At 36.8% G+C, this 16,449-nt stretch overlaps 1 protein-coding gene across 2 annotated transcripts in view; it reads right to left on the bottom strand.

The window, feature by feature from the left end:
* Nucleotides 1-9,400: 9,400 nt before the first annotated feature.
* The window catches only part of LOC122360022 (carboxypeptidase Q-like), a 39,223-nt gene continuing 32,174 nt past the window's right edge, over nt 9,401-16,449 (bottom strand). For both annotated transcript variants that reach the window (XM_043260308.1, XM_043260307.1), the window contains exon 8: nt 9,401-11,905. In XM_043260308.1, coding sequence (XP_043116243.1) covers nt 11,745-11,905 — 161 coding nt within the window. In that variant the 3' untranslated portion in view covers nt 9,401-11,744. The remainder of the gene's footprint in view (nt 11,906-16,449) is intronic.

Raw genomic sequence — 16,449 nt, 5'->3', positions numbered from 1 at the left:
GCGGCTGAAGGGAATGGAGGGTAACACGAGGAGATGTTTGCGAAAAACTGAAGTAACATGGTGACAGGGCCATAATTCACCTGCCTCCGGCTTGATTTGGCTGTACAATTCAGCCGTGTTTATCTATATGGACCTTTTTACATTGGAGGAAACATGGAGGAGAAGTGCTTGCAGATTGAAGTCAGTCAAATTCAAACTGCATTCGATGCATGAAATGTTTTGAAATGAAAAGATAATCTTTAGAAAAGGTTTGAGAAGAGCCCGGTCGTCTAGATCGTGCCACAGCATGAACAAATGTAAAATATTGAAAAGTGACAATGATTGAGCCCCTAACTTTGAATAAATGTCCATATGGTGGTTACGGCCAATAATATTACAAAGCCCTAAGCTACTTTATTCTAAGACTATTAACATTTCTATACCATTTCACCCAGTGACATTTTTCTCTTTAATTGTTTCAAAGGGTCCTGAAGCGTGTCTTCAGAGACAAGGGGAAAAACCCCTTCGGGGGGAAATCGGTTGCTGTTGGCACACGCAGACTTTTTTTTAGTCATACAGAAGCGATGATGCGATACGAAACTATGATGAATACGTGATTTGCCATATTTGGATATTAAGGGATTTGCAAGAAACACACCATAAATATTTATGCATTTTTGCTCAATGAAACACTGGAATAATGTTTCCCGTTCCAGAAACTGATAGGATCTGCAGCATCGACAACAGAAGCGGAAAATCCACAGCGTGCCACCCACTCATCAGCCCAGAAGGAGACCAGCTGAATGAAACAGACAGTCTGTGGCAAGGCGGCTTCAACTTTACATTCTGCAGGGTGAAATACAGGTAACGGAGAGGTTTCTTTTATCTTGTTTAAGGATCTTGTTTACCCTCCGTCAAGAGAAGAACATAATTGCAGATGAAAGATTGTTTGTTTCAAGTGACAGGAGCTTATACGACAATGTGAATCATTCACTCCTGGAAGGGTTTTGAAATGTAAATACTAAACATCTGCATTCAGAAAATACAGCTTGTCTCAGCAAAGCCAGGCTGGGAGGTAAACATATCATGAATTCATAAAAGTGTGGCATATATTTCAATCCTGGCAGAAGTTTTTATACAATGTCTAAGATGCCCGGGCCATGTTTCTGCCTGGCATGGAAATTATGCATGTACTGTAATGCACTCATCAAACCCCCGGAAATACTGAGCTATCCATCACTTACGGCCGTTCCTAAAGTGTTCATTTGTATTCATAGTTTGCTGCAATTCTCTCTTTTGGCCTTTTCTTTCCCTCCTATTTTTTTTTTAATTTGTTGTTCACACAGAGAGCTGATCTTGCAGCTTCTGGCATAGCTCAATTGTAAAGGATTCATCAAGTTTTTTTTTTTTTTTTTTTTCCCCTCTCCCTTTCCTTCCATTTCAGGATTATATAATGAACTGTTACACCAGGCCTCTCCACATCTACACCTACAGTCTGATCGCTGATCAAAATATTCAAAACAAACATTTACTACGTTGTATACCGTACACAGAGCTGAGAGACAGATTGCTTGGACCTGCCTTTGACGAATAAAAACCTGTTTCTCAGTTTAAGAGTAAAAGAGTTTCTGATCAGTATCCGGATATACGCTTTAATACAAACGTAAGTGTTCTAGACGGAGGAAAGGAACAAAATAGGTTATAATCAAATAAAAAAATAATCATTCTCAATGTGTGAGGGGCAGAAAAGGTTTTACATTCACAAAAACAAATGAAGTAATACATTTATAAGGTTGGTTCACCCATTTATTTAATATGCATTTAGAACTAAACGTATTGTTTTGCTTTAGGAGACATTATGAAGCACTTTTTTGTCTTTCAGAGCTTGTACGGGGAAAAAAAATTCTGCTAAAAGTTTTTTCAGTTTCAAGGAAGACGAAAAATGATAGGGTTCTGACCACCGTGAGGGTAAGTAAATGATGACATAACTGACACATGTGGGGTGAACTTTCCTCTTATTGTTGTATTTTACACAGACTCTAAATGTTTTAAAACATGAGCGGGGCACAAGCTCTGGACAGTTTGGGTCAGGGATGAATACATGGAAACTTCATGCGCTCCATCACTCACCACAATCCCAGTAGCATCATTAACATGACGTTACTGTAATCATTTACACCACCGCAAATGGTCAATCAAGACAAGAAGTCTGTAAGCTAGTGCTGGAATCAACCGTAAAGAGGAGGGTAAAACCACATCCCCCTGCCCCCCTAAACCGCTGCTTACACTTATATGTAGTACATAGTGAAACGAGCATCTAAGACACAAAACTTTCTCGCTTTGGTTTGCAGTTTATTTTTAGTTTACAGAAGCGAAAGACCAAGACATGCAAGATAAACTGCAAAAAAAAAAAGGCTTAATTTGTGTAGGTGGAAATGTAAACACAAATTTAGAGAATTAGATCGAACAGGTCACAGCCGAGAGACTGCAGCGTGTGGGCGAGTGGGAAAGAGAAGAGATGTGACACAGAAGCATGTGATCTCACTGGTTTCATCAGTGACACACACTCACACCACCTCTGACCTCTGACCATGTCACTTTGACATATCCGGCTAACTATGTGGCAGACTGTGACAGGGCAGACCTGCATTTTTAATGAGCACAGTGTGAAGCATAGTTGGGGAGAGTTTGAGAAACTAAAACTCCAGCTGAAAGTATGATAGAATATTTCTGCATTCATCTGCTACAAAAATAGCTTAAAACATCCGCTTATCCATATACTTAATGCTGCATCAAGGCTGTTGGCGCATGCTAGCCCATAACTGGCATGGGTTACCACTAAGAGAAAACAGTTTATAGAAATTACATTGAAAACTGCATATAGGAATTTTTTACATTCAGATTTTGTCTGCATTGTAAACTCCTGTTACAATAGCATCTATGATTTTTACTTGGTGGTGTCTGTGGTTTAATTCGGACAGAAATTCAGAAATATATATAATGTGTGTGTGTGTGTGTGTGTCTTATCTGACCCGGACCGCAAAACCGGTCAATAAGGGTCAATTATTTAAAACTGAAATTTATACAACAGCTGAAAGTTGAATAAATAAACTTTGTATTGGTGTATGGTTTGATATGTTTACATAATGTGTGTATTTTGGGGCATTTTTTTAAACTTTCAAATCACGTGAGCCAATATTGTATTCACAATAGCGCATAGGCAATGTAAATGTTTAAAAAGATAATTCTTACAGTTTTATACACTAAATGAGCTTATTTCACATTTGCTGCCTGCTCTTAAAAGTTGGCACAGGAAAACAAAGGGCTGAAACAAGAAATTCTAAAACAGATTCAGCTTGGAGGACATCTAGCAACTAATTAAGCTAACTGGCATCAGGTCTGTAATATGATTAGCTATAAAAGAGATGTCTTAGAGAGGCAGAGTCTCTCAGAAGTATTGTCAGATGCTCTCAAATCTGTAAAAGAGTGTGTTAAAAGATTGTGGAATACTTTAAAAAATAACTTGCAAAGGCTTTGCAATTTTCATAATCTACAGTGCATAACATCAGGATTTAGAGAAACTGGAGAAATCTCTGTGAGTGAGGCCAAATACCTTTGTTGGAGATGCCAGTGGTCTTTATGCCCTCAGACGACACTGCATCACTCATCGGCGTGATTCTGTCATTGGCATTACTAAATGGGCCCAGGAATACTTCCAGAAACCACTGTCAATAAACACAATCTACAAGAATGGACCAGATTCAAAAGCCAAAACTCTTGAAACCCATAACCTCGTCCAATGTCCAGACAGCTACAAACCGTTTTGAAAAGAAGAGTAGATGCTACACCATGGCAAACATGCCCCAGTCCCAACTATTCTGAGTTCTGTAACAGGCATAGCTCTTTTTGTGCAAAAAAATGTAAATGTTATGTTTAACAGCAATTGTCATTTTCAAAGAATTACATTTTTTATAAGACTGCATTAATAGTTTCCTGCTGCGGCATGGCGGGCATCGGTTTAGGCATCTCTGATGTAGACGAAAAACATGTGTGGAAGTTGTGTCAGATCCAAAAAACTGTATTTTTGAACATCCTCCTCAGAATTTTACAACTTGTACTATAACATCAGGAGGGTGACAATCATATATCATAGTGATTTCATCCCTGTTGCTCATTCGAAATTGGTTAAAGTGATGGTGGTACAACTAGTGGTTATAGCACTTCTCCATCTCCCCTTCAAGAGTAGAATGTTTTTCAACCGGTCGTATTTCAACTCGTCAAAAGAGTGCACATCTGTAACAGATAAATTCTACAAAACAATTCATCTTACATCCTTTTTATCGTTTAGCATGAAGCCAATGTAAATACTCAACAGCACAACATCATTTAGCTTGCGTATGTTGCCAGCTGTGAGACTATGATGAAACTGCACAGAGCTGAGAGCTGTTAATGGCAGTCAGACATATACACTTATGTTACAAAGATTGTATCATTTTTGCAAAAGACACAAACAATAGTTTTTCTCATGCAATTCTATAATGATAAATAGCCTCTACGGCTTTACGCAATTTGGATGATTGACTACTGTAAGTGAAACTGAAAAAAAGGCAGCAAAGAAAAGGAAAATCATTACAGACAATAGGCAGGAGAACAGGCTGTTTTACTATCATGCCGCTCGATTGCAGTAAATTGCATCAGCACAGCCTCAGTTTCAATAGTCTAGTCGCTCCTTCCTAAATCTCAAGAATAACACGGTCTTGAAATCAATTTCAATAACGAAAAAGTGACAAGTGCCTCATAAAATCAGCCATATAAGTTTAAGTGGATGTGCACTTCAACCTGTCAGAGAAAAGTCAAAACCGTGTCAGGACAAATGAACTTTCTGAAGCCTGATGGAGCAGATCTGTTCTCCAATAGGGCAGAGTCATTTTCACAAATTCTAACACTGTCTGTGGAGATAAACACAGATATGACTTAAAGTCGATTTAAATAAATGATCATTATTAAACTGAAAGGTTAAATATTGATTTACTTCTATATCCAATACCCTCCAAAAATGGTCACCAAGGCATAAGGTGCATCTAGACTATCACTGATGTCAGAGGCTGAGTTTTATTAGAGGATTTAATATGTCTTTCTCAGGGACAGGCTTTCAGCTTTTTTCACTTCATACTGAATAGACAGCAAAACTGGCCATGTTCTCTGCTTAAGCTTCATAGAATCCTAGGAATTCAAGGATTTTGATCTGTAGCATCTGTTGCACATTTTATTGAGAAGACTGGATCGTTGCGGCCTTATCTCCCATTGTACCATGTGAAAAGACGAGGCTGTGGAAAGCTCGTCTAAAGAGCAGTCACACATCCACACACCAAAGGAATAGGGGCAGAAAGAGAGAAAACCATTCCAATTAAGCCACTCAATGGTTTCTGAACTTCTATAAAATATATAAATAAATTATATGTTATATATAAATTATATATATCATTTTATTATTTAAATTATATAATTTTAGTTTAGATTTTTTTCAGAAAGCACATAACGAGAATAATGATAAAGTCTAAAGGGAACTCACACGCCAAACGTACTTGAATGTAAACTCAATAATTTTGAATATTTTTGGAATAGTAGACACCAAAAAATCTACCCTAAACTATGCAAATATAAAATCTGAGACACTAAATGAAGCATAAAAAAAAATTCTAGATGAAAGCATAAAAAAAAGCATTAGCATTAACATTCGTAGGAACCTTTCCTCCCTTATAGCTTCCAACTCTTAGGCAAACACAGCAGAATTTACTCACTGCCTGAACCTGTCAATCAAAATGGAGGTTTGAGCTCCCACTGAATGTTTGGAAACCAGATGAAAACCCCAAAATGAGACGAACTAGAGGAGATGCACTTGGCATACCACAGCTGAACATATCCTCTAGCTACAGCAAATCTCACACTGAAATGATAAATCGCCCTGATTTCAGTTACCCTGACGACACTAAAACATTTGTTAAACCTTACATTTAGTACCTTCCTGCTGAAATATGTTCACAATATGTTACCAAATGGGTTCAACTTAGTCTGAAAAGTAGTCGTAGATTCCTCAAATTGATTACATACGAGATTAATCCTGTCTGAGATGTATTGCATGAAATATTCATTTAGCTGCTTCAGTAAAACTAAATGGAATACAGGCCTTGTATCTTCTCTTTATCCCCGAGGGACGTGGCTTGTGTGGTTTTGGTTGCAAATATAAAACGTTTTATCTATAAGGAAATGTATGCAAATCTATCCTTAATAAACTATTAGTTTACTAACATATTTCCTAAAAATAATATTGACATGTATTTCTAACAATACTGTTAAATGCGTGAGCATGAATCATGCAGCAAACGGTTGCATTAAAAATACGGGATACAATTTTTCATTATTTATGAATAGGTGTATGAGCAATAATATTTCATTGGCTAAGCTAATCATGTACACAATGCTGAAACAAACACTAACCCCTAACATTAACCTCAGTATAGAACTGTTTGTCACAATCGCAATGAGAATCGAAGGGTTACCGTTGTTGATGACATACTTCAGCACCCATGAAGTGATCGCTATTGTATTGTACCAAGACCAACGAGAACCAGGCTTTCCATAACGTGTAATAACCTCATACCTGTAATAACGTGTTCAAATTTACATTGACAGCATGATCAAAAGCTGGCAGATTCAGGAGAAGCTCTACGGTTTCAGTTTGCTGAGTAACAGAGATCTACATCTGGCCTGAAGGCATCCAGCCCCACAGAGATGCTTCGTTCCAAAAGCCGCCCATCAACTTCTGAATTAATGACAGTAAAGCAGTCTTGCGGTGACTTTATTTCCTGTAGGGAATCAAACACATGAACCAAATAAAAACTATCTCACAGACTAACCAATATAAAAAAAAAGTGCACCAGTGAAAGTCTCATAAATATATATTTGCATTATTTTTTAGTCAGTTTTAATCCATAAATCTTCATTTTTATTTTCATTTTTGGATGGATGGAGCTGTTGAGCTTAATATAAAGCATTTTTATAGCCATTTATGGTGATTACCACAAATTAGTCAGACTTTTTCCTCCTTACTTCATAGTAGAAAAGCAAACATTTTGGCCACTTGCAAGTGGAAATGAATAGGGCCCAAACTTTAGAGTGTAAAGACTCACCATTTCGAAGGTAGCCAAAATACCTAAACTACATTTTACTGTAAAAAAAAAAAGTGCTCAGTAAACTTTTTGGTGTTAAGTTATATTCAAAGAAACACAGAAACTACAGAAAATACAGAGCCTCTCATATTATCCTCACCAATTATTAGTAAATTATTAATTATATAGCAAATTGAAGCCACCTTGTGCTAATTTGTTCCCTTGTTTTCATTAAATCAGAATGAATTAGTACAATGTGGTCACAATTTCATAAAACAAGAAAACGAATGAATGAGTCGAAGGAACAAATTCTTAATTTGCAGCCAAGATTAACATTAAACAAGGCAACAAATTAATAAAACAAGTAAGTCCATTCTTTGCGGCAATATTATGTGCAAGCAGGGCTCCATAATAACAACCATAAAACAGCTTAGCAGTTCATATAATGCAGGCTTCATTATTAATTAACAATACAATTATGTCTCATATTTAATTTTTTAAATAATTGGCGCTATTCACTTCCATTGTGAACTAATCGTAGTGCCTAATCGTGAGCTTTTAAAAAGTAACTTTACGTCACAAATGCATTTTTATTTAAAAGCCTTCACCTACTGCTCCTCAACCACCTTGACTGTATTTTAGGTCTCCTCTATAACTCTGACACACATATTTTGTGCTCTTGAATAAAGACGTCCTAACGTGCCGCTTGGTGGAAAGGGGCGAGTTGATTCTATAAATAAAGCATGATGGATGGGCATCACGCTCCATAACCCTATGTAAAGAAGGTGACTCTGTGGAACTTTAAATTGGTTTGTGTTGTGTTTACTGGTGGGCTGTCTTCAGTGTAGGTAAATGGAGGAAATAGTGGCCTTTCCCACTCAAATGATTTTCCAACTCATTACACCAACAATCTCAGCGTAACCTCATTAAACTCAATGGCCCTATTTGGAAGTCTGTTAGTAAGCAGATGAAACTTTTAAGGCGTATAAAATGGGTTTAGTATGATCAACGGTAACCACGTCACAATGAGCGCTTTTACTTTCCGCGATCCGCGCTTCCACGACCTGTAATTAAATTACTGACCGCTTCCATATGCATCCATCCCAGGCATGCTTTTAAGACCAAAGCCAAGTCTAGCATTCCAAACAACCTCACTTACACACACTTCTGTGTCCACGATCTCTGGGAAAGTTAACGGATTGCGCCTCCTGCGTCTAGAAGGAGCTCTAAGTTTTGTTTTCACAGGCCGAGTGGTGCCTTCGCAAATCCTGACATCATTTGCAATAACATACGCGCGAACGCGGCTAAAAGCTTCCAGCTGCTTTCTGCGCAAAGCAATTCTCTCCTACACACGAGCTGGAAAATAGCCGCAAAAGCGCGGTTCTAAGACTTTTACCGCCACAACCCCACGGTCTGCACTGATTCACTCAAACGCATATCCAGTGCTGTCTGCACAGGGATAAAGCAACGAAAGCGATGTTCCACGTAAAAGCAAAAGTTAAAAGGAGGACACAAAAACAACCTTTCTGTCATCATTTGTGCCTTTACAAACCCAGAAGACATTCAATTTCGTAACATATATGAAGATATTATTAAGAAGCACGCTTCATAAAGACATCATCAAAGTAATCCATACGTATGAAGCAGTTTAATCCAAGTCTTCAGAAAAAAAAATATCCATCAAAGCACATACAGACCCACATTCTCAAAAAAACTATCCTCATTGGTTCTCTCGCATCAAGGATTAAAGTTAGAATTCCCGTTATGTTGATTGCATTCAATCAATGGATAAAAATGAACAGCATGAGGGTGAGTAAATGTAAAGTGTCCTTTTAAGCTCATTTGTGGCATAATGGTGATTACAACATTTAAAAAAAATACATACAATTTGACTCACTTATCCTTTTCTTTAAAAAAAAAAGTAAACAATAATCAGGCATTACAATCAAAGAAAATTGCACATTTTTTGAATATTTGATCACAGATATGAGAAGCTTGTAATTCTAGAAATCCACTTTAAGTACAGAATTTTAATACTTTACCACTGAGAAATGACAAGCTTGGGTCCAACTTTATATCAGGTGGCTTTAATTACTATGCACTTACATTTAAATTAATCATTTGATACAATGCACATGTTATTATATAATGCTTACATTTTTAAAAATACCTGCATGTATTTATATTTGTAATTAATTTCTGTAATTACATCCCTTACACCTTAAACCTACCCATACCACCAAACCTGCCCCTAACCTTACCCGTATCCACCTCAACAGCAGCAAGTGTTTTGCTATAAAATAAAACACAAAAAGTACACTGTAATTATTTTTTGATGTAAGTACATAATAATGCCGCCTAATATAAAGTGTGACCCAATCTTGTTATTCCTTAAAAGCACGTCTAAAAGCAATTCTTCTGTTAGAATGTGTGTATTATTTAGGTCGTAATTATGATTTTTTATTTGTTTTGGGATTTACTGGTCACCACTGTGATGTTAAAGAAGACATACAACTGTGCATTTTCACACACAAAAATAGTGACTTATCTTTTTTTTATCACTTTTTTCCTTCATGGCACTGTTCACCTTTTTAAGTGCCTCACTGTAACCCACATTTTGAAAAAGTCTAAATCATTCCAAATCAATATACTGTAATATCAAAAATGCTGTAGACTGAACTTGACTTGTACTGAAGCCAGGATATTGCTTTAAGAAATGTTGTGTCTGGACCTTGTCAATATATTGCATTGAGACCAGAGAAAAAGTCTTGGCAGCTTTTGACGAAATTAAGTCTCTGAAATCCCAGGAAAATGCTTTTATGATGTGGTCTCTAATCTGAGGCCCAAGGCAATGTAAAAGCAGCCTTGGGTCAATGCCTGTAAACTTTTGTTATCCGATCAAAGTAGAGGGAAAAAAAAAATATTTTTCTTCAGGAAACTGACCTATTAGCCTGTTAACCAAACTTATCTGGGTAATTTTCTCTATAAATTCTTCTGTCAAGAAAAAGAGAGCATGTAATTGTTGCAAAACTAAGAACATTTCTCTTTTGTGAAACATGTGCATTCAAGATGCTTGTGTGATTCAGATTTAGTCATGGCGAGGAGAAACCTGTGGGAAAACCAAAGACTGGGGCCGATTTTCTTGCATAATGTTCATATGTCCTCTCAATCCAAGTTGTCATAGAAACAAGAACTTACTTGTTTGATGTAATTGAAAACCAGACATTAAGTGCAGCTCACATGGGCACATGCACGTACACATACTACATAACGAGGACACAAGCTTACCACAGCATTTCCTTCGCTTGATAAAAACACAGAAACACACAGTTACCCTTTAAGCATAAACACAAAAATAAAGAACAAATTCATCTAGATGATTTTGGTGCAGTTAGAACAAGTCTGCGGTTTTCCCAATGATTAAATTTCAGCTTGCAGGGACAACCAAAAAGTGATGCTAATTGTTTCTGAAACCAGTTAATCACTGCTATTTTTATTTTTTTTTTTCAGCTGAAGTGAATTTTTGCTTGTAGCTCAAGCAGTGGGATGCAGGAAATTTAATTTACGATTTAATTCTCACCCTAATGTCATTCCAAACCAATTAAACTTTTGTTCACCTTCAAAACACACAAAAATGGTATCTCTAATGAAACCTGAGAGATTTCCCGTCCTCCACTGAAAGTTCACGCAACTAAAACTTGTAAGAGAGTTCATAAAGACATCATAAAATTAATCCACATCATTTGTGCATCTTAATTCATACTATTAATGAACACGCATGATAAAACAAAGGTCAAAAAACAACATGTTTACCACATTTGACGTGAGCTTATTAATGTTTATAAAATGAAATCCTGAATTAAATCGTCATATAAATCTATTGTGTCCCTTTAAACTGCTAATTCATTTGGATTTCATTTCATTTGCAATGCATTAATCAACCATTTGAAGCATTAAAGTCTGGTGGAGGGGACTTTCAATGAGGGAAAGAAATCTCTCAGGTGGATGATTTTCATCTCACCCTTTAATAACAACTTCTGTGAAAAAAAAGTATGATGACTCAACAGTAGCATATCCATTGCTTTTGTTTGTTTGTTTTGGGAAAGGAGAACTGGGCTTAGTTTCCAAAGGGAAGTCAGATGTTCTGATGACTAAGACATATTCGGTTTGTGGAAAATGACATCATAACAGCGTCACGCAGTTTGTCACTGTTTGCGAAGCCAAGACTTCCCAAGCTTATTTTAGCCACAGATGCCGGATCTTTATTCACGGACTAATGCCATTTTGTTATAGATTACGAACCACTCGTGTTTACAGAAGTGACAGTTCAATGAATAAATTAAGAATATAAATTATATTGTTTTACATTATAAAACTAAATCAAAAATGTAAAAATATTAAAAGAGAAAAGTATCAAATATATATATAACACGACAAAGGAGTGATCGGGAGTGTACCTGAGGTTACGGTGAAGTCAAATCACAAAAAAAAAACCCCCATCTCAGGCTGGTAGAGAATTCTCAAGGTAATGGTGTGATCGAGCGACTGCTGTGAGTTGATGGACAGTGGTTTGTTCAGTCGTTTGTGAGTGACTCGCTATCTGGGGAGCATTTCCTCCAGGTCAGCGACCACGTAGGCCACGACGGCCCAAACAGCGGAACACAGGTTCATCTCCTCTGGGTTTTGGACGCTCATTGTGTCACCGTCGCTGTGGTGGAACCAGAAGTACCTCTGGTCTGCAGTGTGGAGGCTGGCGCCTGAGAAAAAAAAAGATACATAATGAGCAGAACTGAAACGGTGTGATTCTGTGTTTCGTATGTGTGAAAATTGTCCTTCTGCCTCGGAATATTAAATAGTCTGGCTTACGTCTGCTCTTTAAAATAGTTCACCCAAAAAACACAAATTCCATCGTCATTTACTCACCCACGTGTTCCGAACACGCATTCTTTTCAACGCAGTTATATAAAAACGATGAATACTGTGTTCTGAAGCCATATGATAGCGTCGTATAAGAAGCTAATTATGAGAGCTTGTTTCTGGGAGAAAACATTCAATTACACAATTCTTAATATTCTGAGATTACAACTGTAATGAGATTACAACTGTAAACAGTAATTGCGACTATATCACAATATAAACTCGGAATTGCAAGAAAAGAACTGTGATAATGTCGCAATTACAGTTTTTATTATGTATTTTTTCTCTGGTGAAAGATAGAGTGATAGAGTATCTACAGTCTGCTATGACTTAAAAATACAATTTTGAATAGTTGTGACACAATTTTCTGGAAAAATACGCTCCTGAACAAATCATTTTTTTGAATCGTATCTGAATTATTTGTTGACGACTTAGACGCATCTGGTTCACGGTTCCCGACTGGAGGGTAATATTATCAATTCCGTTCAGTTTCTCACGCAAAGCTATCGTACGGCTCTAGAACACTGGGAATATAACAGGAGTGACATCAAACAATTTTATGATTCATTTATGGTGCTTTGTGTCGCATTTCAAACTTGAAAGCGTCAAGCCACTTTCGCAGTAACAGCATGAACAAAAAAATAAAGTCTTGAGAATTTTGTTTCTTTCATTTCATTGAAAAAGGAAGTCGTATGAGTTTCGAATGACATGGTGTGTAAATTGCTATTCATTTTGGGGCCATTACACAACGACTGCAAGCTATTCCTTTTGTTTAATTTTAAACTCTGTATGGGTTTTCATATTCCTAGGCCTTGATCTGAGTGACGCTGTCGACAAGCTGACCATGCAGTGACTCATTAACACAGCATCACTCATGCAAAATCATTTTAAGATAAGTGTGACTTAAACATTCACAAAAACGTTTTCTATATCCCACTGCAGGCCTCTTTCTTTTTATTTGGAGAAGCAATAGAATCCAGAATGCATGTGGTTGCAGTTAAAGCCTGTTTGCCTGCCATCTATTTCTGTACTGATCCCATATGTGAACAGGCACCAGCCACAAGATTCTTTATTCCCCTGGAAATTCAGGAACAGAGTTTTGTTTGACCTTAGAAGGGTGCTTGGTGAAGCATTGCTTATTCTCTGCCCTAGAATCAATAGTGTGAGGTGTACGGTGCAGTGAACTGAAAAAAACTGCACAGGGTTGAGGCTATGTTCCAACAAACCTTCAATTTAAATGCAACTATCGGTACGTTTTTTCCCCCCATCTATTTGGTTTTATATTTAAACATTTTTTATTCACGCTAAATTTCAGATTGTGATGCTAATGTTGAAAAAAGCCACAATTGCTTGTTGAGTGAAAGTCTATCCATCTGTCTATCTATCTATCTATCTATCTATCTATCTATCTATCTACACTGTAATAAATGACTGATTTTAACGGTAAAAAACTGAAAAATGCTACGGTAAAAACCTGTTAAATGGTTAATAAAACATGCATTGCATTTCAAATTTTGTTTGAATTTGATGATTTTTCTTTGAAAAAACTATGTTTCTTCTTAGTGTTTTCTTATTAGTTTATTATGTATTAAAGTAATGTTGGTAAATGAATTTTTACTGCACGTTTTTTAGTTTAATGAATCTCACCATGATGGTGTTTAGTGCTTGTGTGAATGACACTGACCACCTTCTATACATGTTCATATCTGAAAGCTATTTTTACAGTGTATCTATCTCTTTCCATCTATTTGACCATACAAGTTTGGGGTAATATATTTTACAATAACATTTTTTTTTTTTTTCAGCAGGAATGCAATAAATTGATCAAAATTGACTATCATCTTGTTACAAAATAAACTATATTTCAAGTGAATGGCTTTTTTTTTCCCATCAAATAATCCTAAAAAGGAAATGTCTGCGATCACACCGGTGTGATTAGAACGTTCAGTGCATCACGTGATCAACTGATGAATTAAAACTGTCTTTCACGCTTCGGCTGACGTGGAGCCAGATCTGAGGCGCTGAGCGCTTGTCATATTATCACAAATATTCAGTGTGTTTAACCATATAATGCTAATTTTAGGTTTCATACACTTAAATACACATAAGTATTAGCAAAACCATTCATTTATTAAAATATAATCTGACGACATGTTTTATTAATAGCATATACATATTGTGTAGGCAACTGCTCTTCTCCCGGTTCCCCAGAGATTACTTTACGGTGTTTCGGGAGGAGAGGATGACTTAACGTGCTGTAAAACACACAGCTCGGATTCAGCGCTAACTAACATAGCGGCGACCATCACCCGATATTGATCGACTAACACTGTCATTATTTATATATATTAGAATCAGAATATCAGCCCATACTGTTTTTCCCAAAATAACCACAAGATACAGTCAAGATTAATGTTTAATGATTAAGTTGTTAATTTTAGGTATTGGCTAGGATTAGAGATGTAGAATAAAGTCAAGTAATAAGACATTAATATGTGCTTAAAAGACCATAAATTAAAGTGTTACCTCTTTTTTTGTATTTTAAGCAAAATCTGCCTGCGCTCTAATTTTGCTGTAAATGTTTGGAGCAAATTGCTTTGATAGACTGGGGGAGACATTTTGCCATAGTTGGGGTAAAATGACCACTTGGCACAAATACATTTTTGTTTAAAAAGATGTAAACTGTGAACATGTGTCATAAACTGTTTATAATTTATGTAATTGGCATAGTAAAAGTAAAAAAAACGAATTACACAATTCTTAAGGGGGCATTTTCCTCACAAATTCCCTTAATGCTACCTCACGTATGCAGCGCAGACGACAATATCCAACAGCAAATACAAACCCTATCGAGCTTCGTTTTTGAGTTGGTAACTTGCCATGACTGTAACAAAAACCGTCTTAACTTACATTAAACTTGAGAGAAGCTGTTGAAAAGCGACGCCAAGATTTCATGTTTGAATTCGCAGCTTCGTCAAGGGGGAAAACTACAGAGCAACTTGTGATTACGCATCAAACGCAGCACAAAATCTTCTGTTGTTGGGAAACAGAAACCAGCTCGAGTTGCTCCGTGTTGCTGGTGCTGTTTGGACAGCTGTGCTGGGTGATTCATTTGTTAAACATGTTGGCTTTAAACTTGAGCGGAGTTTCGCCATACATTTCCGCGTGCCTCCTGCTGCGTTAATTTTTCCTGCAGTGATGTCATAGTCAATTCATCTGATAACACAGTGTGCAATGCAGCGGGGGAACAGCCGATCCTCTTGTGTGCCGCAGCTCATTGGTGGTTAAAGCAATCAGGCTGGTGACTGCAGACATTAATGAGATTTATCCATTCTAATGCTCAAGTAATTTAATATGATGATGGGAGAAGGCAGTATAGCTGCCATGCGTGACTTTTCACAGGAGCTAATGACTGCTTATACAGTGGGGTCTTGGAGTCTGAAATCACATTGTGAAGCGAGAACAAAGACAAGTCATGACATAAAAAGAACACCAAATATTATATTTCAGGTCACTAAATCAAATGTAAGCAAATCTGTGACACAGACCAGGAAAGGTACAGATATACTTTCCAGAAATAAGACGCTCTTTGGAACATGCTGGATGATGTGAATTGTTAAATCGTGTTCATTCTTTTAGCGTACAATTTTTAGTACAAATGAAAGAAAAAATAAGTTAAATATCTTCGTGACTTCCGAATCCCACTGTAACCGCAGAGAAGACGCTCTGATTCTACAAACAGATATTTTTTTCCTTTGGAAATATTGAAGATACTGGTCACGGTTTGTTATTTTAATAGCAACAGAAACAATCAATAGTCATAAAAAGCAAACTCTGCCGGTTTTCGGAGTGTGAAAATATTAAATGATACACTACATTGCACCTGTCCGAATCAGCTCCTGGGGGTTAACCATGTGAGCACTCTTCACTTCTGCCAAGTTTCCCAAGCCTTTCGGAGCCAATTTCACAGATCATTGGCTGAATTTAAACAATTAATGCAGTTCTATTAGTCATTTGACTGCTGAAGTCCAGTGCAATTTGTACGAGGAAAACACAATTTTTTTTAATAAATTAAATACGTATCATGTGTATAACAGTGCTTGCTTAGTGAGTGGCTTCTTAGCTTAAAAACGACTATGATAAAACAAATGTAAAAAAGTATAAAATAGGAACAAAAGGTACTTTTTTTCAAGCGATCCACTAAAGAAGGAAGCTTTCAAATGAGATGACGGTGAATAGTAATTTTTGAATTTGGGTGAACTGTACTTTTAACTCTTTCCCTGCCACTGACGAGATATCTAGTCGATTAAGTTACAACGATTCCCCGCCAAAGTTGAGTTTTTACAGCAATCCCTGTTCTAGGTGCATTACGGCAAGGAAAGCC

Source organism: Puntigrus tetrazona, chromosome 16 (assembly GCF_018831695.1).
Source record: "Puntigrus tetrazona isolate hp1 chromosome 16, ASM1883169v1, whole genome shotgun sequence".
Taxonomy (NCBI): domain Eukaryota; kingdom Metazoa; phylum Chordata; class Actinopteri; order Cypriniformes; family Cyprinidae; genus Puntigrus; species Puntigrus tetrazona.
This window is presented reverse-complemented; position numbering and strand designations above follow the sequence as displayed.